At 42.1% G+C, this 25,342-nt stretch overlaps 1 protein-coding gene across 9 annotated transcripts in view; it reads left to right on the top strand.

The window, feature by feature from the left end:
• OSBPL9 (oxysterol binding protein like 9) overlaps positions 1-25,342 on the top strand; it is a gene marked incomplete at its 5' end in the record, with an annotated part of 126,082 nt that overhangs the window by 99,448 nt on the left and 1,292 nt on the right. For 7 of the 9 annotated variants that reach the window (XM_080921597.1, XM_080921596.1, XM_080921599.1 and 4 more), the window contains 13 exons: positions 3,701-3,791; positions 4,735-4,839; positions 7,883-8,042; positions 15,884-15,996; positions 16,097-16,215; positions 17,188-17,273; positions 20,284-20,455; positions 21,790-21,874; positions 22,492-22,602; positions 22,794-22,857; positions 22,964-23,104; positions 24,069-24,147; positions 25,161-25,252. In XM_080921597.1, the coding sequence (XP_080777723.1) occupies positions 3,701-3,791; positions 4,735-4,839; positions 7,883-8,042; positions 15,884-15,996; positions 16,097-16,215; positions 17,188-17,273; positions 20,284-20,455; positions 21,790-21,874; positions 22,492-22,602; positions 22,794-22,857; positions 22,964-23,104; positions 24,069-24,147; positions 25,161-25,252 (1,418 nt within the window). The remainder of the gene's footprint in view (positions 1-3,700; positions 3,792-4,734; positions 4,840-7,882; positions 8,043-15,883; positions 15,997-16,096; positions 16,216-17,187; positions 17,274-20,283; positions 20,456-21,789; positions 21,875-22,491; positions 22,603-22,793; positions 22,858-22,963; positions 23,105-24,068; positions 24,148-25,160; positions 25,253-25,342) is intronic. The other 2 variants (XM_080921601.1, XM_080921600.1) reach the window with 1 other exon arrangement.

The following is a 25,342-nucleotide window of genomic DNA, read 5'->3' as shown; positions in this document are numbered from 1 at the left end:
CAGAGGCAGTAGGATTGGGGGTTCATCATCTACATTAGGGAGTCTAAGGCTAGCCCAGGCTACAAGAGATCTTATCTCAAGAGAGAAGCACAAACTTCTTAAAACAGTAAGCAGCCTCTTTATCCTGAAAGCTCAGCGTCAGTTTTTCTAAGATCTGGAGATAACACATTAGAACCTTGACAACCTTATTGTGACTGGGGAGGGGTGAGCTTGTTGATTTTACATCTAGTTTGAAATAGGAAACAATTATATTCTTTATGAGTTTTTAAAAATCTTTATTTTAGGGGGCTGGAGAGATGGTTAAAAGCACTAGCTGAGCTGCTCTTCAGAGGATCCGGGTTTAATTCACAGCACCCACATGGCAGCTTACAACTGACTGTATCTCCTATTGCAGGGGATGTGACTCCCTCATGCATGCAAGCAAAACACCAGTGTACATAAAAATTTTTAAATACACTAAAAATCTTTTAGAAGATAAAGGAATCATTTTTGAAATATGAATGAAATATGTTGGGATTTTTCTTTCTCTCTCCAAAGTGTCAACCCTGGAGGTGTGGCCCACTACTGGTGCATGGTATAAATGTAGCAGAGGGTGGCCTCTTTCTGAAGCAGCCTCGGGGGCCGAGTGTGAGTTATGGTTACCAAAACACAATTATGCAAATCAAGGCTGATTCCTTTGAATCTCTTTTCCCTCAAAGACTAATTCATGTGTATAAAAAGATGCAGGCTTTTAGAAAGCATACCATGTACATTTGATCTTTTGCAATTTAAGAACATCGGAAAGGTTCAAAAATTTAAACTTATAGAAAACTAATTTGAAAAATTTGTTCTGAAACTGTAGTCCTTTGCATAACAGTTGAGAGCTGGCTGAGAGCTGTGCAGGAGTCCTGCCTCTCACTGCCTGAGACCCAAGTCACTCAGCTGCTCCCCTCCTAGTATTGTCATGTACAACAAACCCGAACAGTTTACTTCTGTATGTCCTAAGGGACAGTAGACACACCAGCAGCTGTGCTCACTTTGCCTATTTTATTTACACATTGCTTTGGCATGGATTCATTAATGTCTCCACAGATTACAGCTGAGGATTACTTGTTGTATAAACATCCTTTTAAAAGGAAGTTGTAGAATGACTGTTTTTTTTTTTTTTTTTTTGTTTTTTGGGTTTTTTTTTTAGCTGAAATTTACCAGTAGCTTAAAATAAACATAGGCAATTCTTATTTCATCAAAATAAGAAAAGGTGGTATTTTTTAATCTAACTAGTTTGTCTGTGAGTCATGGACTTTATTTAAGCAGATGAGCCCTGCTGGACAGTGTCATACACAGTGAGTTTTACAAGGTGACTCGGACATGGACCACAGATTACAACCTCTAGTTAGTGTTCTTATGATCTTGATCAAAGCAGACTCAGACAAACCTGAATTTCCTCTGAAGAGGAGTAAGTGGCCTGGTTCAGCATCTGCCTGTTTCCTTGGCATTTTAGTTTGAGTGGGTGGCACCGACCCTGGATGACTCCATTTGGGCTTGCTGCATTTGAGGCCTAGCCAAGGAGCTCAGTCCAAAACACTGACTTTTAAACTATTTTTTAGAAATCCTATTTATTTTTATTTTTGTGGTACTGGGGATTGAACCTAGGGCTTTACATATCTAGACAAGCTCGTTACCATCGAGTTGTGCTCCCCAGCCATCGTTTCTACTTTTTTATGTTAGAACAGGATCTCACTTAAGTTGTACTTGAACTCATTCTGTGAGCTTTCATAGGCCTTGAGCCTGGGATCCACCTGCCTCCATTTTCCAAGTCACTGGGATTATAAACCAGTGTCAGCAGATCAGACAAAATTCTTAAGATTTTTTTTTTAATGCAAAGAAGTTTAAAGGCTTTTGTAAAATTTTGTTTATTTGACAAGCCTAATATTAGAATATTTTACCTGGAAGAAAAGAGTTCACCTAAAAAGTTCAATTCTAATCCCTGACTCTAAAAGCTATTTCTTGGACTCTTTAATACATTTCATTCATGTGGATCAGAGTGTTAGTGAAGGAACTTCTCCTTAGTTTAAGTTTTGCTTACAGTCCTGGGGTCTGTCTTATGCATGCTGGCAGAGTACTCCACCACAGCTGCAGCCCAGTCCTTTTGCTCCTGCTTTGTGCCACACCAGGAACTAGTTCATTCTCAGAACAGCTGCAGGGCTTGTCAGAGCTTCCTAAGTTGCCAGGACTAACTCCAGATTTGAACATGGAGTCATCAGTCAATAATCAGTTAGTACAGTAGTTCTCAACCTGCCTAGTGCTGGGGACCCTTTAGTACAGTTCCTCATGCTGTGCTGACCCCCAACCGTAATATTACTTTCGTTGCAACTTCATAACTGTAATATTGATACTATCATGAATCACAATGTAACTACTTTTTGGAGATGGGCGTCTTCCAAGAGGTCATGACCCACAAGTTGAAAATGACTGCTCTATAATCCAAGCTCTTACCATGTTTTATCCACAGCGGGTGGGGGGCACTGAGGCCCAGAGAGGAGGAGAGGCTTAAGGAGTTCAAGAAATTTAATTAAAGAAATTAAAGGTCTCTGTTTCAGTGCATTCCCTAACTCACTTTGCTAGATGCTTGCTTATTAAGGGTTGTTTTCATGGTGCCATTTTAATTGTCCTGCGGTTTTCAGTTAATATCTGTGGTAACTAGAATCAGAATTCTTATTTTCAAATTATTTAATTTAAGAAAATCAAATTGAATAGCTTTTTAAAATAGGGAAGTGTTTTGATATCCTGAAAATAATTTAGACATTAAATGACAATACTAAAAAGAAAGAAATCCCTTTATCACGGTCTCAGTTTATGTTGCTGTTTTTAAGGTTTTGTGGAGACAATTGAGGGTCATTGAGTAGCCAAGATCTTGTTTAAACAAACCATGAACACTAGAAACTCTATACTTACAACATGAAGGGAGCTAAGGCAGGAAATGTGAGTCCCAGGCCAGCTTGGGCCACAAATCAATACCCTGTCTCAAAATCAATCATTTCAATTAATTGATCATTATAAATTCACCCAGACTACCTCCCTCTTTAAAGAACGATGTGAGTCAGCTATGGAGTTTTGGTTTAAGGTACATCATGCTGTCAGATAATTTCTTGATTTGGAATCAGAAATCTACATTTTTGTCCTTGCCCTAATGTTGCCATTACATGTTTGAGCACCCAGCCCCAAAATGTCCTCAAGAAAGGCTTCTTCACTACCTAATCCAAGGCAGCACGTGGTGGAGTGTATAGCCAGGTGCCATAATTAGACATGATGTGTGGTGCTATGTGCTGCACAGTGGTGGGCCAGGAGATGAGGTTGAAACGGTTCAGACCATCGTCTGGTGACTGGTGCCATGTTAGTAAACGTGCTGTGGTGAGGTAAGAGTTGGGAGTGCCGAGTTAAACTGAGGTTGTTGTTTGGCTTTCTTACCTCGCAGGTTTTTCATTTAACTTCCTTCTGTGACAGTGATTCAATCATTTTTTTCTTACTTTCTATGCTCTATTGGGAGAAACTCTTAAACACATCTGTATAAAAAAAAAAAAGACACATTTTCCCTTTGCATTTTGACCAACTTACTATCCTATGGATTTTGCTGTTAGAAATGTGGCATTTTATTTGTTTGGGTGGGTCAGCATGAAAGGACATCTAATTAAAAATAACTCTGCTGTGTTTCTCATCTCAGAGTACTATTAATCCTGTAGATGCAATATACCAGCCTAGTCCCTTGGAACCCGTGATCAGCACAATGCCTTCCCAGACTGTCTTACCTCCAGGTACTGTATTTGGAACCATGTTTCACAGAGTAATAGATATGAAAAACTGAATTTGATAATCACAGTAATCCTAGAGTATCTATATATTTTGAAAATAATATAGGTGAAAATGAGCTGGAAGAAGAAGAACGTGTCTGGGAGTGATGTTTTTGAAGTAGAAGGGAGGAGTTTGGTTTTTAGAGGTGGTAGAGGGCATAGCAGGTCCACTGGTAGGACTGGATTCTGTGACTCAATTCATAGATGCCAAGAAAAGTAGATACTGCTGACCTAGTATGTAATTGTGGGGTACTCTATAATTCTGAACAATATAAATATTTTACCACAGTGGACATTAATGAGAAAGGGAATGTGTACGAGGCATAAGATGCCTGCTTACCAGTTGAGAAGAGAATAATTGATACAATTTAAAGGAAATAAAATTAACAAAAGCCAGGCATATTGGATCATACCTATGATCTCAACGTGTAGGAGGCTGAGGTAGGAGGATCCCCAAGAGTTGAGGCTAGCCTGAGCTGAGTAAGGTCTTTTATCAAAAATCCGTTAGTTGCACCATATGTCTCTGTGTTCTCGGATGACTGTAAGCCGAAGATTATGTTGTATAAAGTGAAGTCCTTCGTAAAGACACCAGTGAAGTCTTTTATGAATTTCTACTCCTTCGGAAAACGAGCTTGCTATTACTCAGCGTTAGTGAGAGGAGTGGACTGTTTCTGACGCTATGTGGTTTGAGTTTCATAAGCATTGTTGTGCTGGGTGTTGGCTGCCCTGGCTGGCTTTGCTGAGGCAGAGAGTGTCAGGGACTCTGAGAGGCTGGAAGGTCATAAAGAGAAACATGAATTTTAATCACTGTAGGAAAGTTCATATCTAGGAGTTTTATATTCCAAACAGTTGAAGTTGTTGAGTATATGTTGGGCTATTCTAACTTATTTCACATATTCAAACCTAGAACCTGCTCAGTTGTGTAAGTCAGAGCAGCGTCCATCTTCCTTACCTGTTGGACCTGTGTTAGCTACCTTGGGACATCATCAGACTCCAACACCAAATAGTACAGGTACAGATCTGGGCAACCTTTACTTCTTACAATTTTCCATTAATGTGTGAGACTGTTTGGGAAAAGGTGAGGAACTGTAATTGCTGCTGACACTAGCAACCACTTAGTTTTAATTGCAGTTCCTCCTTAAAGTGGGTAGTTTTGTAATTGAGCCAAGGATATTAGTAATTATAATTTAATCTTTTTCATACAGGGTTTTGTTGTGTACCTTCTACTTTGGCTTCTGATTGAATCTTTTTTAAAAAGTAAATAGTTCACTTGAGACTCACACTGTCTCATGGACAAGGAGCCTGACAGTGTAGGAGGCAAAGACTGGAAGCAGGAAGGCAGGTGATGCTCCCTGTCGACGTGCACGTGTGCCCACCTGCAGTGTCACTTAGTCCTGCTTCTGTGGCTGGCTCTCACAGCAGAGACAACTAGAACGCCCCTGCTTACCCAGTTAGGTCATAGCTACCTGGGCAGTCATCAGCAGTCTGCCCACTGCATAGGCGGTCCCAGTATTTTCTTAGGAGGGGCAGTGAGTCACCGACTCACCTTGATCCGTGTGCTTTCTTGGAAACATTTGGTGTCTCATTTTTGTCAATTTTGTGTATTTGTCATTTTAATTCACATTTTATTTATAGTCAACTTTACCTCTGATATATAGGGCTACACCGATATTAGATACTAGATTTATTTCTTGTTTTCAACTTAATTAAATTTGTATCCTGTTAACTATAGAACCAGACTCAAGGATAAGAATTGATAACTTTTGACTCTGTTAAATAAGGAAGTTCAAAGGCTATAGGTCCTGCTGAGCAGGTAGGACCCTGGCATTTCTTGTCAGTACACAGATACTTCCTTGGTGAAACTTTTTCTGTGTTACAGTAAAAAACAATCATGTGACCTTAGCCCATACTAAATTTTGGGGCAGTGAGTAATGCTATAGTTGGGCTTTTTCATATTTAACCACATGAATGCCTTCTAAATTTTGAAGAAAAAAATGGGAGTCAACAGTAGTTCTCTTACTTGTGAAATACTACTAAGTAATCTTAGTAATGAGGTTAAGGGTTTTTTGGCTCTTGTGTTTCATGACTTCTGTCATACCTTAGCTTAAAAGTAGAGCCTGTCAGTGTGTGTTGAGGTGCACGGCTGTCATGCCGGCATTGGGAAGGTGGAGCGGGGATTGTGCAAGTTTGAGGCTAGCTTGATGCATATACTGAATTACAGACCAGCCAGTGCTACAGATAGAAAAAAATAGCCTAAGAGCTTTGTTTATTCATTTGTTTCATACGATGTAATTACGTATACCATGTAATTGTAAAGTGGCCAAAATTTCTCCACTTGGAAATACATAAAACTGGTTAGTAAGTGAAAATGTGAGGGACATTTCTGTATGTCAACCAGTTTTAATATAAAATATTTTCAGAGGGCGAGGGGTATCTTCTGAGAATCATTTCTGATGAAGGTACTATAAAGTATCTTAACATTTGAAAGATAGATTTAAGGACATTAAAAAATTAAGTTAGTTTATGGTTGGTTTTGTTTTCATTCTAACTTCCCTACATTCTCCATCTTTTTTTTCCTCCTCAAGCATAGAAAAAATATTTCCTTTAAAAAGTCTATCATGTTGAAATCCTAATAGTGGGGCTTGCAGGTTACATTCACTTCCATTTTCTTGTGTTTTCCATTACACAGTCACAAACACAGTTTGCCTGTTAATTATGATTCATGGTCTGTTTTTCCTGTTCCAACAAGAGTTTCTTTGGTCCCTGTTTTTGCTATTGAAGAACAGAGAGAATGATTTGGCAAAGCAGGTTACCTTCAGAGTTTCTACAATAAGCTTTACTTTAGGGAACAAGCCATTTGTCTAAAAGGGATCTCTGTGAACCTGTTACAAAGGATAGCTGGCTGGTTTATTTTATTAACTTAACCAAGATACACAATGAAAACAAGAACAGACTAAGAGTCTAGAGGTCGATCTTCATTTGCTTCTGCTACTGCTGTCTTTTTCTTACTAGTTGTTTTTGACAGGGCATCTCTTTGTAGTTGTGGGTAGCCCATAACTAGCTATACACACTGTTCTTGACTTCACAGAAATATTCTAACTCTGCCTCCCAATTGCTAGGAGCAAAGGCACACACCATCATGCTTGGGTTCTTTGGCACTGTGTTAAAGGCATCTGTGATAAATTAGTTACAAATAACCTGACAGCCATCAGTCAGTAAGCGGATCTCCCCTCCCTGACATTTCTTTGTTCCCACTCATTGCTGGACAGTGTAGCAAACATGCAGAGACCAGGCAATAGTCCTTTCCTCCGTCTCTCCATTAATTCTGCCTTCTTTAGTTAGATTCTGTTGTTAGAAGATGCTCTTTCGGTCTTCCTTTCCTGCATGCTTCCCTTAGTAGCTCTGTTTTATCTCGTTCTGACCCATGTGCACCTGACTTAGGTTTAGGAAGGACTTGGGTGCTGTGTACCCATGACTTTGCGGAAAGGTTTTTCATGATCAGTGGCCTGAAGACTGATTATGCTTGGTGTCCAAGCAGCATCTCGCAGTCATGTGGTGTTGCATTTCCATTGCAGTTGGTATCTAAGTGTGTGGTATAGAGCTCTGGCTCCTACTAGTACTGGTCTGTTGTGGGATGCTGGCCATGTGCAATCAAAAGAACTCCCTTTCTACTACAGAACACAAGTTGATCTTAAATTGCAGAGTGGAGATACAGAATTTATTCCTTTTTTTTTTTTTTTTTTTAAAAAAGGTTGTATCCAGGCTTGTGGGTGTTACTGTTCAGTGGAGATTTCTCTGTGGGAGAACATTTTTTTTTTAGTATTTGTGAATTCCTGGAACCAGTGTTCAGTACTGTAAAATGAAAATGAATAGAGATAAAAAGGCTGATTCCCCATTCTGGATCACAATTAGCTTTCATATTTTTATTGTCTGATTTAACTGTTGGTTAAAAAAATATGTATGGTGAGAATTTTATCAGTTGACCAAACTCAGTCATGACTTTCGAAAGGTCTATTGTGGGCCCATCTCCCTAATTGAAAACTTTTGACTCGTAGGCAGTGGGAACTCACCACCTAGCAGCAGTCTCACTCCTCCCAGCCATGTCAACTTGTCTCCAAATACAGTCCCAGAGTTCTCTTACTCTAGCAGTGAAGATGAGTTCTATGATGCTGATGAATTCCATCAAAGTGGCTCATCCCCAAAGCGCTTAATAGAGTAAGTATGTGATAATGTGTGCATTCAAATTTGAAAAGATGTCTTCAGACTGCTGTTAGTGACTCTCTTGCCTCATAAAGGCTTATTGAGCAAAGTCAGTTCTGTGACAGTTTTGATTTGTACTGATTTAATAATACAAACTGAATCAATAGCATCAGCTATGATGATGTGCCGGTAATGTTAGATTAGCTCTGTATATTTCTGTAGTGGCTTTACCATCAGGAACAAATCACGTTATATATGTTTGTATAGGAATGAGGATATTTAACAACTATAAGCTGGAATTGGGTGGAGGAATGATAGAATATAACTCAGTTTGTTGGGGGAAATATATATATCCATGATGCATGGTGTGCTGTCTTAGTCTTTTTGTGTGATTATAGACTGGAAGCTTATAAATACTAGGATTTTATTTCTCATAGTGCAACCCAAAATCTGGGTGCTGGCAGAGTTGCTTGTGGTAGGAGGCTTGCTTTCTGTTTCACAGGTAACACCATCTGGTAATGTTCTCTTGTGGTGGAAGGCAGAACAGATCTCTGGAGCCTCTCATCCTGTGTACCAGAGTTACTGTCTCCTGACTTGATAGCCACTCAAAGGCTATACCTCTTAATACTGCCACATTGGTAACTCAAGTTTCAGCATTAGAATTTAGGAACGGGGTTGGTAAGAGAACTTGGGGGTTAAGAGCATTGGCTACTCTTCCAGTGTATCCAGGTTTAATTCCCAGCACCCACACAGCAGCTTACATCTGTAAGTTATTACCTGTAACTTAAGTTCTAGGGAATTCAGTGCCCTCTTCTGCTCAGTAGGGTTATGCATACACATAAGCTTACACACATGTATAACTACATAAATGTTCATACCATAGCATACATTGTGGTTATGTACAGGAAACCATGGGACACATTCCGTCTTGAGTGAGGGGAGGGTTCCCAGAGAAGAGTGAGAACGTGATTCTAAGGTGTGATGAGGTTAAGTTAGAGAACCGGAATGGGGATGAGACGAGGAAGGTGTGGACAAGCTGAACCCTGTAGGAAAGGTATGTGGGTTGAGTGACCAGCGGCACTTCGTCCTTACCTGCTAGCCTTATGGAAAACCCTGAGGATGGGAGCCTGTGCTCACCATTGCCTGGAGTGTGTAAGTTTGTATGATGGAATTTGAAACATTGATGGATAGGATCTGCAAGTCAGATCATGACACGGACAGACTGACCCACATCTTCAGGTACTGCATTAGCAATGCTTTGAAGCACTGGAAAAACAGGAATTACTGGTGACTTGTATCTCACTGGATGGTGATTCTTTGGTTTGGAGGGGATATTTAAAATATGAGGGATCTGGAACAACCACCTGAGTGACATCAATGCCCTGGTGGAACGCAGTCTAGAAATATGGAAGAAACATGAGCTCATCCATTATAGCAAAGACCAGAACCTACAACTGAAAGTAGGCAGTAAGCTCTAACTACAGAAAGAACAGCATAAACATTTGAAAACATGGTGACAAACTGGCACTTCATATGGACAAAGGTATGTGTTTCTCCAACACATAATGATCATCTAGAGACATAAGAAAAACAGGCAAAGGATAATAGAAGATACACAGATAAATATACATATTTAAATGCAAAATTAGCTGTCAGTTTCTTAATGATTCATTGAGTGTACTTTGAGGTACTGTTTAATAGATAGACAAGAATTCAGATGGTGTGCACCAGCCCTGCTGGTGAGGAGTGACCTGGTTCATTCTGGTGGAGAAAACTTGGAGCAGATTGCATGAAGAGGGAGGGTAATCTTTATCATGGTCACAAGTGCTGTCCTTAGCCCGACAGTTCCACTTGTGGACACTGATCCTATAGCTTAAGTATTCAACTAGCTGCTGGTGGTATGGCTTTCTAACCATAGGAGCGACTGAAGAAAGACAGTAATGTGTCTATGAGCAGCAATAATCATGCCTACTCAGTGGGGTTCTCTGCAACCTTTTCAAAGTAGCCTGGAGTGTGGTGTGCAAAACCTTTAATCTCAGCACCAAGGAGGCAGACGCAGGCCAGTCTCTCTGAATTCCAGACCAGGTTGCTTTGTATAGCAAGTTTCAGGCTAGTCAGGGCTATGTGATGAGTCCCTGTCTCAAACAAACAAAAGTAACATGTTATTCAATGGTAAAACCTCCACAGTATTGTAGGCCTATATACCCCAAAGTATACGTAAGTGAAAAGTAAGGCAGGAGTTGCATTTAGTTTACTAACTACCTTTCAAGGAAAGAGGGGAAAACACATTTTTGCTTATACTTAAACAAAAAAACCCATAAACTACTAAGTACCTAGTGGGCGAAGCTGATTTAAAACAGTTCTATAAGCAGAAGTGAGCATTTTCGTACTGTTCACACTTCAGTCCTTGTTTTGTTTGGGGTTCATGGTTGCTGTCTAGTGCTGGAAATTGAGCCCTTGGCCTTGTAAGCATTTACTTAACAGCTTAGTTATGCCCACTGCCCATATGAATTGTTATGAATAAGGACTAATACAATACAGGCAAAGGCAGAAACAAAAACAAACCGCCAATAGAGACCAGAGTTTTCCAATGTCAGGGTCAGGATGGAGAAGGTAAGAATTAAAAGTGAAAGTCGGCTCCAGATGTTCCTTTTCATTCTAAGAGGCAGTAATGAGAAACCCTGCTTCATACAAGGCATTGCTATCTGCTCATCATGTTTCTCTTGCGTTTCTTGTGTCTTGTCCCCCTCCCCCAGGCATAATGGATGCCGTTGCATGAACATCACTGTCTCGGGAGCACAGCCATTTCAGAGTTCTGTTGTGTCCCTTTGTCCTTTCTCCCAGCAATCTTCTCATCCACAAGCAGCCACTCATCTCTTTCCTGTTGCTAGACGGCTTTCTTCTTAAAGAATGTAACAGGACTGAGGTGTAGCTCAGTGGTTAAGTGCTTGCCTGGCGTGCATTAATCAGCACTGAGGTGGGGCAGGCAGCAGTACCAACAAAAAGGAGATGAAGAATGTTGTATTCTTGGGTCACAGAGCAGACACTTTGCTTCCTTTTAACAGCACTTCACCTTGAGGCTCCCTCGTGCTAACCTTGTGTTGATGTGTCACTAGCTCGTTTCCTTTGTATTGCTGGGCATTTCTCTTTTGTAGTCCTCTTACTGTAGACTACTTTGTTCATTTATTGATAGGCTGTCAAATTTAGTTAGTTCAGTCCTTACAAATAAAATCTTTTGTGCCCCTGCCCCCACCCCAACGCATGGAGGGCAGAGTGCTTGATCGATGTGTATGTAGTATGACTGACATGACTGACATGCAAGACACGCTGTTTTATTTGTTAAGCTTTTAGGAATTCTGACCATCTTCCCATGAATGTTGGCAGCTTCTGGCCAGGTCTGCATTTTAGGTGCCCAAGAGTGTGTAGTGTCAAGGAGAAGCTAGACTACAGGTAGAAAGAGGAGATAAAACCTGGTATTCAGTTCAACTAAGCAGCTCAGGTGACCTTCCCTGTGGTGGTCCCTGGGATGGAGGGAAGCACAGGATGTGAGATACTGAGCGTGAAGATTTGGCTGATCCTGCTGATGGGTTTTTCCTCAGTCGAAATGTTTGGCCTGTTTTACTGCGTTAAATGAAAGCTAGGTGTGTTACGATGTACAGAAAAGGCTTTCAGCCACCACTTAAATGTTAGCTAATGGTGAAAGGCTCATCGGCCTCTGTGTACAGGCAGGTTGCTATGGTTCAGGTGTCTGAATTCTAGAACCTCAGATACATTGAGTTCTGAATCTGCTCTGTTGAATGGCCTTGGTCAGCTTTCTTTTCCTATGCAGTTCCCAGTTTCCTCATTGATAAAATGAGGATAACAGTAAGTTCAGTGTGGATGAGCCACTGTGAGGATTCACATGAGAGCAGTGTAAGTCAGAATTGTGCTCATAGAAGGCATTCACTTTACTTGCGCTTCTCAGAGAGATGCTTACCTTTGTTTTTGCTGGGCATTTTTCCTGCTCAGGGAAGTTGGTGCAATTGATGGAGCTTGAGTTTTACTTTGTGCAGCAAGATAAACCTGGGACAGGTTATATGTGAACTGCAAGCTATATGTCAGCCAAGCCTTAGGCGTTGAAAGAACTGTATGTAGTGCCAGGCATGGTGGCACATGTCTTTAATCCCTGCACTCAAGAGGCAAAGGCAGACAGATCTCTGAGTTCAAGGCCAGCCTGGTCTACAAAGTTCTAGGACAGCCAAGGCTACACAGAGAAATCCTGTCTTGGAGAACCAAAAGGAGGAGGAGGAAAGAGAGAGAGAAAGAGAGGTTGGGGGTGAGGGGAGAAACGTGTAGGACTTTGATTTTGTTCTTTTTAAGTGTGCACATGAAATAGGAACTGGTGTTCATCTGCTGTAGTGACTCACAGGAAACAAACTGTTGGCTCGTGAAGTTCGTGTTAGTGAGAAAAATTCAGCTTTTAAAGTCGAGGGAAAGTAACTTATATGAGGTATAAATGAACACCTGGAGTGTGAGTCGGGAGGAAGGGGCAGGAGCCAGATGAATAGGGTTGGCTTTACATGGTGGGCTCTTCTCTTTCTCCTGCTCTTTGTCTCTTCTAATCCCTCCTCCCTTCCTGTAATTTTTTTTCCATGCTGTTTTTACATTTTCCATTTCTCAAACTCATGAACTTTTTCTTTAATAGTTTCATATATACTCTATATGAGTAAATATGTAAATCCAGCCTGCTGAGTTTATTTACTGTTGCTTGTTTGTGTATGTGCTTAAGGCTGGTCAGGGTATTGGATAAGCATCAGGGGCTCTCCCTGGAGAAGACTCGAATCTCCTTCTCTTGGTAATTGTAAATTACTTGTGCCTCTTCATCTAGAGGAGGCTCAGATTTCCTCCATCCACAGTGGCATGTCAACTGGTGTTATCACTGTTAATGCTTGTTAGGTAGCCATGCTATTGAGATATTACAATTTTGCAGTGCACATCCTGGTTCTCTAACTTTAAAATCTTTCTACCCCAACCCCAGTGGGGGCACCCCGGGTCACTTGCTTTCTGTAATGCTGTCTGTCTACTACAAAATGACACTTTTTGATGAGAGGTGAGATATACTTACCTCTACTTATAAGAATATGCAATATGCAGTTAGAGAGTACGGTGGTTTGGCAAAGCAGCAGTAGTAGGTTCTTCTCCGTTCTATGGCCTCACTGGCCACAGATAGTTGGATATATTTACAGTATCAGACATGAATTCACTATGGATTGGATGTTAAATCCAGTCACACAGCTCTTGGTTTCAACCAAGCTTGATCTGTGAGCCATCTCTCTGGACCCATATTCGATGTTTTTATGTCATCTCACATTCCCTACATGTGCTTATGTCTTAGCTTTTCATATTCTTTGTTCACATGCCCTGAACAGTCTTCAATTCCTAACAGTTTATCTTCCCCTTGCTCCATTTGACTTTTAAGGTTCTCCTCTGAGTGGTCTCATTGGGTTATTGGGGGTTTGATTTTTGTCTTTATTTAGATTCTCTTCAGTATGTCTTTTATTATTTCCTTCTCTTGACGCTTGTGTTTTCTTGAAGTTCATTGAGCTATTTGTATCTTCATTAAGCTCCTTGGATTCTTTGATGAAGTTCATGATTGTTCTTGTAAGTTCTGTGCCTTAGGGCTCATCTAGGTAATTCTGTAGGACTGGTAGATCCAGGGGATATAGACCGTCTTGACCTTTTGTATTGTTTGTGTTTCTTAATGAGACCTGAACATGTGGACTTCTTTCCTGGGCTGTGTGTTTGGTGTGAGATTCTAGGCTATCCCTAATGAGTGCAAGTTTGGTTGTCCATGCTTGGGTAGTTTCATACAGTGAGTAGGGAAGTGGTTGGTCAGTTTTCAGCTACTCAGTGTTGGTTTTGAATAGAGGAAGGGATGGTTCTAACTCAGTGTTAGTAAGAATTCATGTGAATGGACAAATGATTAGACTTGCTTGGGCTGCTTACAAGCTGTGCTATCCAGAGCTACATCTGGGAGTGTGGGAATAGTGGGGGCCAGACAAGGCCCTTGGCCACTAGCTAAACTAACAGGGTATACAGGCTGTGTGACAAGTCCTGATCTCTCATTCTTAGGTGTTTAACAATAGGGGTGAAACATGAACTGTGTGCTCTGGGTGATCTATAGAAGCAACAGTTGGAACCATCTGCTGACCTAGAGCTGGGCATTGGTGGGAGGCAGTGTACTGCCGGGCCAGGAGTGCTGAGCACCCTGTGCTTGCTGATCATTTCTGCTCTGAAGTATTTTTAAAGATCAGAAAATGACAACAGAATAAACTATTTAACTAGAGTCGACAATGTACATTGTTCACAAAGATTATAACAAGACTTGGTTCTGTCTGTATTGTGAGAAATTTGGTTTATATTTTTATACTTTACATAATTGTTTGCCCTTGGATTTTTTTTTTTTTTTTTTTTTTTTTTTTTTGAGACAAGGTATTATATAGCCCTAGCTGACCTGGAATTCTCAATGTATATACACTCAACTGACCTTAAATTCACAGGTGGCTTGACTCTGTCTCCCAAGTGTAGGGATTAAAGGTCTGTTCTAGCTTGCCCAGTTGGTTATTTAATTTATATAAAAATTCTTAGGTAGATATTGATAATTTTTAGAGGTTCTTTTTAGATCTTCTTAAGCCTGTTCATAAAGTAATATTTTTACCATAACCTGCTCATAAAGATAATTTTATGCCAATAAATTGGCAAATATGTTTGTAAAAATAATATACTTTAAAATGTTATTTCAAATTTACTTTTTTTGAATACTGAGAAAAAGTATTAATCCTCTGTGGACTTTGCTCAAGGATCTCAGAAAATAAAGACAGGAACCCAAAATTTACAATGGATTACGTTGCTGTTTTGAGTTTTGCAGAGTCATACTCTTGTAACTCAGGCTGGCCTCAAACTCAAAACAATTCTCTTGCCTCCGCATCCCAAATGCTGAAGGTCATAGGTGTGTTCCACAGCCCCCAGCTTGGACTATTGCCATTTTTTAGAAGGTTGCCAGTCACTGGCTCATCTCCATGTGCACAAAGAATTGAGGAAGTTCGTCTGGGACCAGCTCGAACTCTCTAGAGGCCCACCCTGAACCGGAGCGTGGATTGAAAGAAAAAGACAAGTTAGTTAAAGCTGCAATATGACTTTGGCCAGACTTGAGGCCTAAGCCTGGCCGAAGCGAAGCTTTTTTTATTTGTCCTCTCTTTTTAATTACATGCAAAAATGGGTAACAACTGCTCTGAGACAGGGATCCAATGAGTTACAATCTTGGAGGTCAGGTGAAAAGGTCTGAGACAAGAATGGATACTGCAGTGCCAACGTTCCAAAATCCACCCTGCATTTCTAAGGATACTGCCTGGAGCATCAAATGTACTTCCCTATGCTGCTTTCTAAAAGGCCCTGCTTCAGACGTAGACGTACTTCCTTATTCTTAGAACCTGCCCTAGGGCTACAGATGCAGACGTATCTTACGGGGCGAAGCACTGAGGCCGGATTCCTGCCTTGGCCTGCTCCAAAATGTCGTGGGATAATAAGATTACTCTGCCATCAACTGTTCAGAGGTGCCAAAACGGCTCTCCACAGAGGTGAACTCAGGATTCAGATTGGCTGCAAAGGCAGAGATCTCCTGCCTCTGTCACTGCCTCAGCTAGGCCGGTTGAACTCATCCTGTGCACAGGTTCAGTGTAGAATGCGTGCAGGTAGCTGTGTGTAGGAGTCTGGCTTTTTCTGCCATCTCTCTACTGATTTCAAGTAACTGCATCATCTGCCTTCCATGTTGCTCTCCTGTTTCACAGTTGTTGTTGGTTGTTGTTTTTTTAATTCAGTTCTTCGGGATCTGCCTCAGTCTTGACACACAGCAGCTCCGGAAATAGCTTAAAACGCCCAGACACCACAGAGTCACTGAATTCCTCCATGTCCAATGGCACTAGTGATGCTGGTAAGGAGCCTCTGGGAACTTTGTTTCCTTAGAAATGTTTGCAGTAGTGGCAGGACACCTCCAATCTACAACGCGCCTGAGACAAGCTGTTGTATTGTAGATCTTTTTGACTCTCATGACGACCGAGACGAGGATGGGGAGGCGGGGTCAGTGGAGGAGCACAAGAGCGTTATCATGCACCTCTTATCACAGGTCAGGCTTGGGATGGACCTCACTAAGGTAAGACACGGCGCCGCATTCCCTCCTGCCTGTGTGGCTGAGTGGGTGGGAGAGTGCTCATAGAGGAGCCGAGTGATCCTCTGTTCTGCTTGTCTTGTGTGTGTGTGTGTGTGTGTGTGTGTGTGTGTGTGAGTGTGAGTGTGTGTGTGTGTGAGTGTGTGTGTGAGTGTGTGTGTGAGTGTGTGTGTGAGTGTGTGTGTGTGTGAGTGTGTGTGTGTGAGTGTGTGTGAATGTGTATGTGTGTGTGTGTGTGTGTGTGTGTGTGTGTGTGTAGTGAGTGCACTGAGCATTTCTGTGGACGAGTGAAAGGTAGTTCTCAGAGATGACAGTGGGCGGGCTGTAAGGATTGAGAACCGCAGTGAGAAATCCTTGCCAACCTCACCATATTTAGGTTCATGCCCTCCAGAATGAATAGATCTACTCAAAATTAAAACTTTGGATTCTGATGGGATCCATACTAATTTAGGCTAGTGCCTGTCACACTCTGGTTTTGTGTTTCTTTCTGGGGGAGGGGACAACTGTCCCCTGCACCACCTTCATGTCTTATTTCTGTGTCACCTCTACTACATACAGCCATACCGTCGTCCTCTAAGAAGCAGCTCAATAAATTGTTTTTTAGCTGCCTTCTTCCTGGTTCCCCAAACAGAGCAAATTCCCTCAGCTGGACCCCAGAATACTTACGTCTTGTGTGATGTTTGTCATATTTCATATAAGATATAAATGCTGGTGTCACAGGGACAACAGAGGCTTGCACACAAAACATGGAAGCGTTCAGAGCCCCTCTAATTTCTGACCTGCTGGGCAGGCAGTGGGAAATCTGGTCTGGGACATCTTGGGAAATGGTTCTGTAAAGCTAACTGGGGCCTGTGGTGGGTGTGACGGGATGGATGGGGGCTCTCAGCAGTGTGGATGGAATCTGGGTCTCATGGAATTTGATCCTCAGAAGTCAAACGTCTGTTGTCTGTTTTACAGGTAGTTCTTCCAACATTTATTCTTGAGAGAAGATCTCTATTAGAAATGTATGCAGACTTTTTCGCACACCCAGACCTGTTTGTGAGGTAACTGATCGAGTATCATGGGTTTAATCCTTAAAGATGGTGCTGCTCTGCAGTTTTTGTGCAGGTAGCACAGCTGGGCCCTCTGCATCCTCTCAAGTGTTTAGGCAGTTGAGTCTTCTGAAAGCATGCTGCTTGGGTCATGTGGCTGAGGAGTTAGTTAGTAGGCCAGCAAGTCAGTCACCTACAGAACTTTAGAGTTTATTAATAGGCAGATAACTAGAGTTTCAAAGGGCAAGGCTATGAACTTACTTGAAGTTCACTTACTCTTGCTCATCAAACCTTTCTAAAGCACCTATGATTGTACTTGTTACAACCTGAAGAAAGGAAAAGTTTGGAAGTCCAATTACAGACTGAATCATGAGTTGTAACTAAAGCCTGTGGTCTGAGCTGCATGCACAGGCAAAGAAATCACACTGAGAGTTGACAAGGGCTCGTTGCTCCTTACTAGTAGCAGGAAATAAATATTAAAGTCGATGTTCTCTGACTACATTCTTTGTTTCGGAGGATCAAAGCTTTCTGAAGCCAAATGCACATCACCAGAGTTTCTTAGTAGATGGACATACTAGCTAACAGCAGCAGGGGTTGGGAGAGGAGAGAGCCAGAGAACACGTAAGAGAACTATGTAACCAGTTCTCAAAGTGCAGAAATGTTAAAGATCTATGACAGTGATAAATCTAATGCATCACTGACAGAGGAGGTTCATTGGTATTGCTGTCAGGGGGTATCATGTGCTTCATAACAGTAGCTTTTATTTATGGAAATTTAAAGTTTGTTTTCCTCAGAGGAACCACTTTAGAATTTAAGAGTACAACTAAAACATGAATAAATCAGAGAAAATGGAATACTAGAAATGCATGATTAACTCCAAAAAGGAAGAAAGAGTAAATAATGAGTCAAGAACAAAGCGGACAGGTAGAAGAAAATCTCAGTTAACTGGTATGTGTCAGTGACTTCCACATGTAGGTAGAACACATCTTCTGTCAGAGAAGACAACAGTCGCTGAACTACATTAAAAATAAAAAGTAAAATGCGTCGTTGCGCCATTTGGTCGCTGCTTGCTTACAACTAAATGGCTAGGAGTGAAGATGTTGCTCAGTGGTAGCATGAGCACCCAACAAGCACGAGGCCTTTGCTTTTTTCATCTCTAGCATTGCAAACAATAAACATTAAAGTGACCACACTCCGAGGGCTGAGGAGATTGCTTAGTGAGGAGGAGCGCTTGCTAAGTAAGCATAGGGTCCTGGGTTCAAGCACCCATACAAAGCAGGGCATGCTCACAATGCCTTAGCCCTAGCCCTGTGGGGACAGAGCAGGGATTTGTCAGGGAAGGACACCTGACATCACCACATACAGATTTATCACCCCCCCACACATTAAACACCTCAGCAAAGGGGGAAGTTACCACGTGTCCTCGTCTCTATTCTGTTGCAGTGAAGAGACCATGACCAAGGCATCTCTTATAAGTCATTTAATCGGGCGTTTGCTTACAGTTTCCTAGAGGTGTTCTACTATTACCACAGTGGGGAGTGTGCTGGCAGGCAGGTATCTTGCCAGAAAAGTAGCTAAGAAAGTTACATCCTAATGCAGGCAGAGACAGACAGACAGACGGACGGACAGAGAGACTGAGCCCAGTATGGGCTTTTGAAAGTCCCAAGCCCACCCCAATAACACACCTCCTCCAACATGGATACACTAACTCTTCTGAACAGTTATCAGCCAGGGACTAAGCTTTCAAGCATGTGAGCTCTTATTCACACCTCCACACCATGTAAAGCTCTGAGCAACGTTGCTTTAGCTGCTTTAGTATCAAAGGAACAAGGAAGGTAAATGTCCTGTAGCCCCAGCATTTGGAAGGTAGAGGCAGGAGCATTGCTGTAAGTTAAGAGACCAACTAGCATACAAAGTAAGCACCAAGCCAGCTTGGGCTAAAGAATGAGACCCTGTCTCAAAACAAACAAGAAATATAAGCCCCGACAATTTGTAGTGATAAAAGAACCTGTCTGTCTGTCTATCTATCTATCTATCTATACATGCACATGTTATATGCATATTTTTCTTGATAAATTCATCTTTCATTTTATATACTTGTGTATATGTGTGTGCATATACATAAAGCTCCAAGATAAATGCAACAGACCTGGAGTGTAGCCCAGTAGTAAGGTGATCTTCTAACCTGTGTGAAGCCCTCACATGATTGCCAGCACCACCCCCACACCAGCCAGTCCCTCCAGAGTTGACTGGAGAGCTGTCCCAAGAAATCAGTAAGGGCTGGAGAGATCTCTGAGGTGGAGAATACTGGCTACTCTTCCAGAAGACCCAGGTTTGGTTCTCAGAACCCAGACATCTGTAGTTCAGTCATCTGCAGCTCCAGTTTCAGGGGATCCAACACCCTCTTTTGGCATCCACTGCACCAGGCATGCATGTGGTACACATACATGTAAGCAAACCACCAATACATAAAATATAAAAAATAAATTTACAAAGAAAACCAGCCTATAGAATATCTGAACAAATTAAAAATAAGCATTACAGTGTTTTTTGACCATAAGAATTAGACCAGCTGAGTGTGGTGGCAGAAGCCACCTGTAATCTTTTACTCAAAAGAAGTAGATGGAGACAGACTAAAACTAAGCAATTAGATTGTTGGTTGACAGTTTGGGGTGTAGAGAGTCTCTGTCAGTGAAGCAGCACACTTGACTTGCATGAAGTCCTGGAACAAGCCAAAGATGTGACCCTAGAAACTAGCAGGAGTATTTACCTCAGGAGGGCATGCAGCATGCAGGGGGTGCTCAGGATGAGGAGATACTGTGTTCTGATTGGGTGTCAGTTCTGCTGGAGTCTTCTAACCAAACACTGAGGTAAATGCATTAGTTAGGTATGTTGTGCCTTGGTGTCAAACTGGAGTTGGTATCCAATTGTATCCACAGTATGGTCTATGTGGCTCAAAGTAGATCATTCAGTGTGCATCCTGCCAAAAAGTAGAACATCACCTTTGTCTTGTCTCTTTCAGCATTAGTGATCAGAAGGATCCCAGGGATCGAATGGTTCAGGTTGTGAAATGGTACCTCTCGGCCTTCCATGCAGGAAGGAGAGGATCGGTGGCCAAAAAGCCTTACAATCCTATTTTGGGAGAGATCTTTCAGTGTCACTGGACGTTGCCAAATGATACTGAAGAGAACGCAGTGAGTTCTTACCCCACTCTGTGTGTGTGTGTGTGTATGTGTGTGTGTGTCTTTATCTCTGTGACTGTGGATGAGTATGTGCCATAAACGTGTGGTCAGAGTACAGCGTTCAGGAGGCAGTTCTGTGCTGGACATGGAAGTGGTCTCGGGTCCTCAGTCTTGGCAGCAGACGACTTTACCAGCTGAGCCTTCTGGGCGGCCAGTGTTACCGTTTTCAATTATTTTACACCGTGACATAATTTAAGATTCACTTCATCAAGATCCAATAAAGATGAAGGCAGTGATCTCAGCTGTTCACTGTGCAGAGAATATTGTTTCCTGTAAGTGGTAGGAGGGCGAAAGAGAAGCAACATGACTTAGGGTAGGCATTAAGTCAGACTGAGACAGCCTTGTACACCATAGTGCTATGTTTGTGGCTTAGTGGGGTCTCAGTTTCGCTTTGAGAAAAGATCATTGTAATGATTTTTTATAAAAACTAGAGTAGGTGGGTGAGTAGTGGGGCCCATAAAGAGGAGACAGTCAGAGATATGTCCTTGTACCCAGCAGCTGCAGCTCTTTTACTGGCAAAGGAAGGGATAAGCCAAGATGAACTAAGACTGTTGGGTGTGAGAATGGAGCTTTCAGAGTGACACTTGAGGATGGCACTTGCTAGAGAATTCTGATAGTTTAGTGTGTTTGGATGCTTAGGAGGCTGTATAAGAGGACTGTGGGCTAGAGAAGACTGACCTAGAACTAACCTAGAGCTCTGATATTCATGTGTTTATTTATTTATTGGTGTGGGGAGGGTGCATGGCAGATGTCGGGGTCAGAAGACCACTTGGTGGATTCTCTCCATTTTTTACATGAGTGTTAGGGATTGATCAGTGTCCAGTGGCAAGGGTCTTTACTTGTTGAACCATCGCCCTGGTCTGGGGCTCTATTTAGAGTTGTTTTGCAGCCAGAGACCAACAACAAAGAATGTTGACCATGTAGCTTCTAGGAATAAAAATGGAAAACTCCCCAGTCCATAGTGCCTGGCCCATAATAATCTTGCAGAAAATGCGACTCCTTGTATCTTCTTTCCAACACGCACATTAATTTGTAGTCCTTACTGAAAACAGAGGCGCAAGTGTTCGGTGCATTCAAGGATAGCTGTGCCAGGCCTGGCTTGATAGCTTCCCTCACAGTAGGTACCTGACTCCTTCAAGAATGTTAGTGTCAGGAAAACTACAAATCCCTAACTGGCAGCAGTTAAGTGCTGTAATGGAAATGTGTGTGTCCAGGAGAGAGAAGAGATGCTGCATCGTCCTGTTTAATCTAAAAAGTTCTAAAATTGATGTTACAATTGCTTCCAGGAGCTCGTTTCAGAAGGGCCAGTTCCCTGGGTTTCTAAGAACTGTGTAACATTTGTGGCTGAGCAAGTTTCCCATCATCCACCCAGTAAGTTACAGGTTTTCTACAACCTTCAGTCTTACACTGTCAGCAAGCGCACGGCAGCCAGGTCAAGTGACTTGTCACTTGAGTGCTGTCCTTTGGAAACTAATCGTAGAGACTCAGCATCACTGACTGCATAGGATGAAGGGGTTGGGAACTGACACTTAACCTTACCCATGGCAGCTTGGAGACCACCAGAATTGGAGAGAATATATATCCTCAACATTTTTGTTCAGTGTAATATCGAGTGGAAATACTGAGCCAGGCAGTGGGTGTGCATGCCTTTGGTCTCAGCACTCAGGAGGCAGAGGCAGGAGGATTTCTGGGAGTCTGAGACCAGCACGATCTACATAGGGAGTGCCAGGACAACCATAGATATATAATAGGCCCTGTCTCAAGAAAGAAAAGAGTAGAGATATTGGAGGGGCCCATGAGCATCCTTTCAGAACAGGACAGGTGGCCCTTTACATTTTAAACTTGCTGGGGTTGCCATAGCCTCCTGCAGTTTTTCAGTGCTTACTTTGGGCAGAGGGTAAAAGTATACACACTTAACATGATTTGAACCGCTTTTCTATGGAGCCACTGAGTTTGGAGCAGTGACTAAGAAAACCCTTTCTTTTCAGTTTCAGCCTTTTATGCTGAATGTTTTAACAAGAAGATACAATTCAATGCTCATATCTGGACTAAATCAAAATTCCTGGGAATGTCAATTGGGGTACACAACATAGGTCAGGGTAAGTGTGTGACGGTGTGGATTCCAGCATTCACAAGACACTCAAGAAGACAATGTTCCCCGAAAGTCAGGCTGGGTCTTACGATTACATGTAAACATGAGAATTTGAAGGAGGGAATGGGTGGGGTATATACTGCATCCCCTAAAGTGAATGGAGATCCACATGTATCAACAGCTGTCCTTCCCCCACAGGCTGCGTCTCATGTCTGGAGTATGATGAGCACTACATTCTTACTTTCCCTAATGGCTATGGAAGGCAAGTTGACCACTCTTCCCACCAGCGCCAGCTTTGTTGTTCTTAAACCACGCCCTTCTTTTCTTTCCTAACTGCCAGTCTTACCTGAGAACCTTTGATCTTGCAGGTCTATCCTGACAGTGCCCTGGGTGGAATTAGGAGGAGAATGCAATATTAACTGCTCCAAAACGGGCTACAGTGCAAATATCGTCTTCCACACTAAGCCTTTCTATGGGGGCAAAAAGCACAGAATTACTGCAGAGATTTTGTAGGTATTTTGTTTTTCTCCTCAGTGTTCTACTTTTCTGAAGTACTTGCCTCTCTTGAACTTCTGTTAGGAACTAACCATCCACCAACGCTGTGAGCCAGGTCTCAATCTTGGGTGTCAATTTCTTCCTAAAATCTGTCAAAAGGAGACCTATACCCTGGGCCCAGAACCCTCAAGGGTGGTAGGCCGGCTCTGCTGCACCATGGACTCCAACCTTCTTGTGTGAGCCATGAACTCATCCTGAAAACAGGTTTTGTGCCCTCCAGTATAGCATCTGCAGACCTTCACAAAGCCCCTCATTCTTCTGTTCCTTGGCTAGGGAAAAGCAGTAAAAACATCTCAGAGATAGGTATCTACAGGACAGAATCTGGGGTAGCTGTGTGTCTTAGTAACAGAAGTTTGTGGATTCAGAAACTCCCTGCAAACAGTCTGTCCTGTTATGCCCTGAAACAGTATCCCAGTGGGGTAATGCTTGACCAGTTGTTTAATCAGTTAACTGAATAAAAGAATTAGCTGCCAAACAAACAAAAATGTGTATGTGGGGGGGGGCGGTGAGCAGTACAGGCCCTGAACAGAAAAGTTTACTATTCATTCAGAAAGAGTGAGCCCAGTGCACACTTTATTCTTCTGCTCTTGAAAAGACGGTGATGTACTAGCAGGGTGGTCAAAAGGAAGACATGATTAGGCCGGTTTCTCAAAACGTTTGGAGCATATCCTGAGCTTTGACATAATTTACAGAAGACAAGATGGATTCTTTTCTATGGTATTTGTGTTCAGTACATTGCTAAATACTACAGATCATCTGGAGAACACTGTCCTGGGTGAGGAATGATGGGAAAGCCAGTGTGAAATGCGTTTGGCCCTTTGGATCTGCTCAGTTGCTTTCCCATGTTATACTAAACACTTGCTTAAGTAAAATAGTTTCCAGCTTGAGACTCATATAAATTGTTTCTTTTCTGTTTAGTTCTCCAAATGACAAGAAATCCTTCTGCTCAATTGAAGGGGAATGGAATGGTATCATGTATGCAAAATATGCAACCGGGGTAAGAACTGGCGTTTGCCATTTGCCTAAGCTGCTCTGTAAGTAGCCAACCCTTGGTGGTGTTCCCTTTGTCTGGAACTTTAATCAAGAGCAGCTAGCATCTCTTCAGGGTGAGCTTTCCCACTTTCCTACAGTACACATAACAAAATGGCCTTTACTTTTTTCTGTTCTCAAAACAGTTGAGAATTTACTTGAAGCTGTGCTTAGCAATCACCTGGTAAATGTTTTGTCTTAGGTAGGGTTAACTATTGCTTTAACTAAACACCAGGACCCAAAAGCAACTTAGGGAAGAGAGGATTTATTTCACTCACAATTCCATCATAGAAAGCAGAAACTCAAACAGGGCTGAACCTGGAGGCAGGAGCAGAATCAGAGGCCATGGAAGGGTGCTGCTTACTGGCTTTCTTAAAGAACCCAGGACCACCACCCCAGGAATTACTCTACCTGCAGTGGGCTTATGTGCTCCCCCTCCCCCAAGTAATCACTAATAAAGATAATGCTCTACATTTACATCTTATGTAGACATTTTTCTCAATTGGGGCACCCTCCTCAGGTAACTGTAGCTTGTGTCAAGTTGACATAAAATTAACCAGCACAAAATGCTATTTGGTGTTTATACTCTCAGGTTAATGATTAATAAAATTTGACTGGCTTTGTTTCAGGGATAGAGAAATAGGACATCCTGCCATGAAGGAACTTGGATTTTCTATATATTCAGTGTTTCTATTAAGCCAGGTATATTGGAATTTAGAGAGGATTTACAATGAAGCCACGTAACATGATTCTTTGATAGAGGTGGTCTAGTTCAAAGAGATTACATCTTGAGCATGTAGTGCACACACAGCCATGCTGAATCTGTCTGTTGAACTGAGTCTCTCAACTCAGGACAAGAAGTATTTTAGACTTGGGTTGCATTTTAAACTCATTATGCTGAAATGTGTGGGATTTATGTGTTAAGTCTCCTGAAAAGTCGATTGTAAATAATAAAGCATCATTCTGCCTCTTGTTGTCTAGGAAAATACTGTCTTTGTAGACACCAAGAAGTTGCCTATAATCAAGAAAAAGGTGCGGAAGTTGGAAGATCAGAATGAGTATGAGTCCCGCAGGTAGGGAGCCCTAGCTAGAGCGGCCGTGTGCTTCTTGCTTGCCTAGACCGGGTACGGGTGGGTCTAGGAGACAGAGGATTAAAAACCAGT

The sequence above is a fragment of the Micromys minutus genome (assembly GCF_963924665.1).
Source record: "Micromys minutus genome assembly, chromosome: 9".
Classification (NCBI taxonomy): domain Eukaryota; kingdom Metazoa; phylum Chordata; class Mammalia; order Rodentia; family Muridae; genus Micromys; species Micromys minutus.
This window is presented reverse-complemented; position numbering and strand designations above follow the sequence as displayed.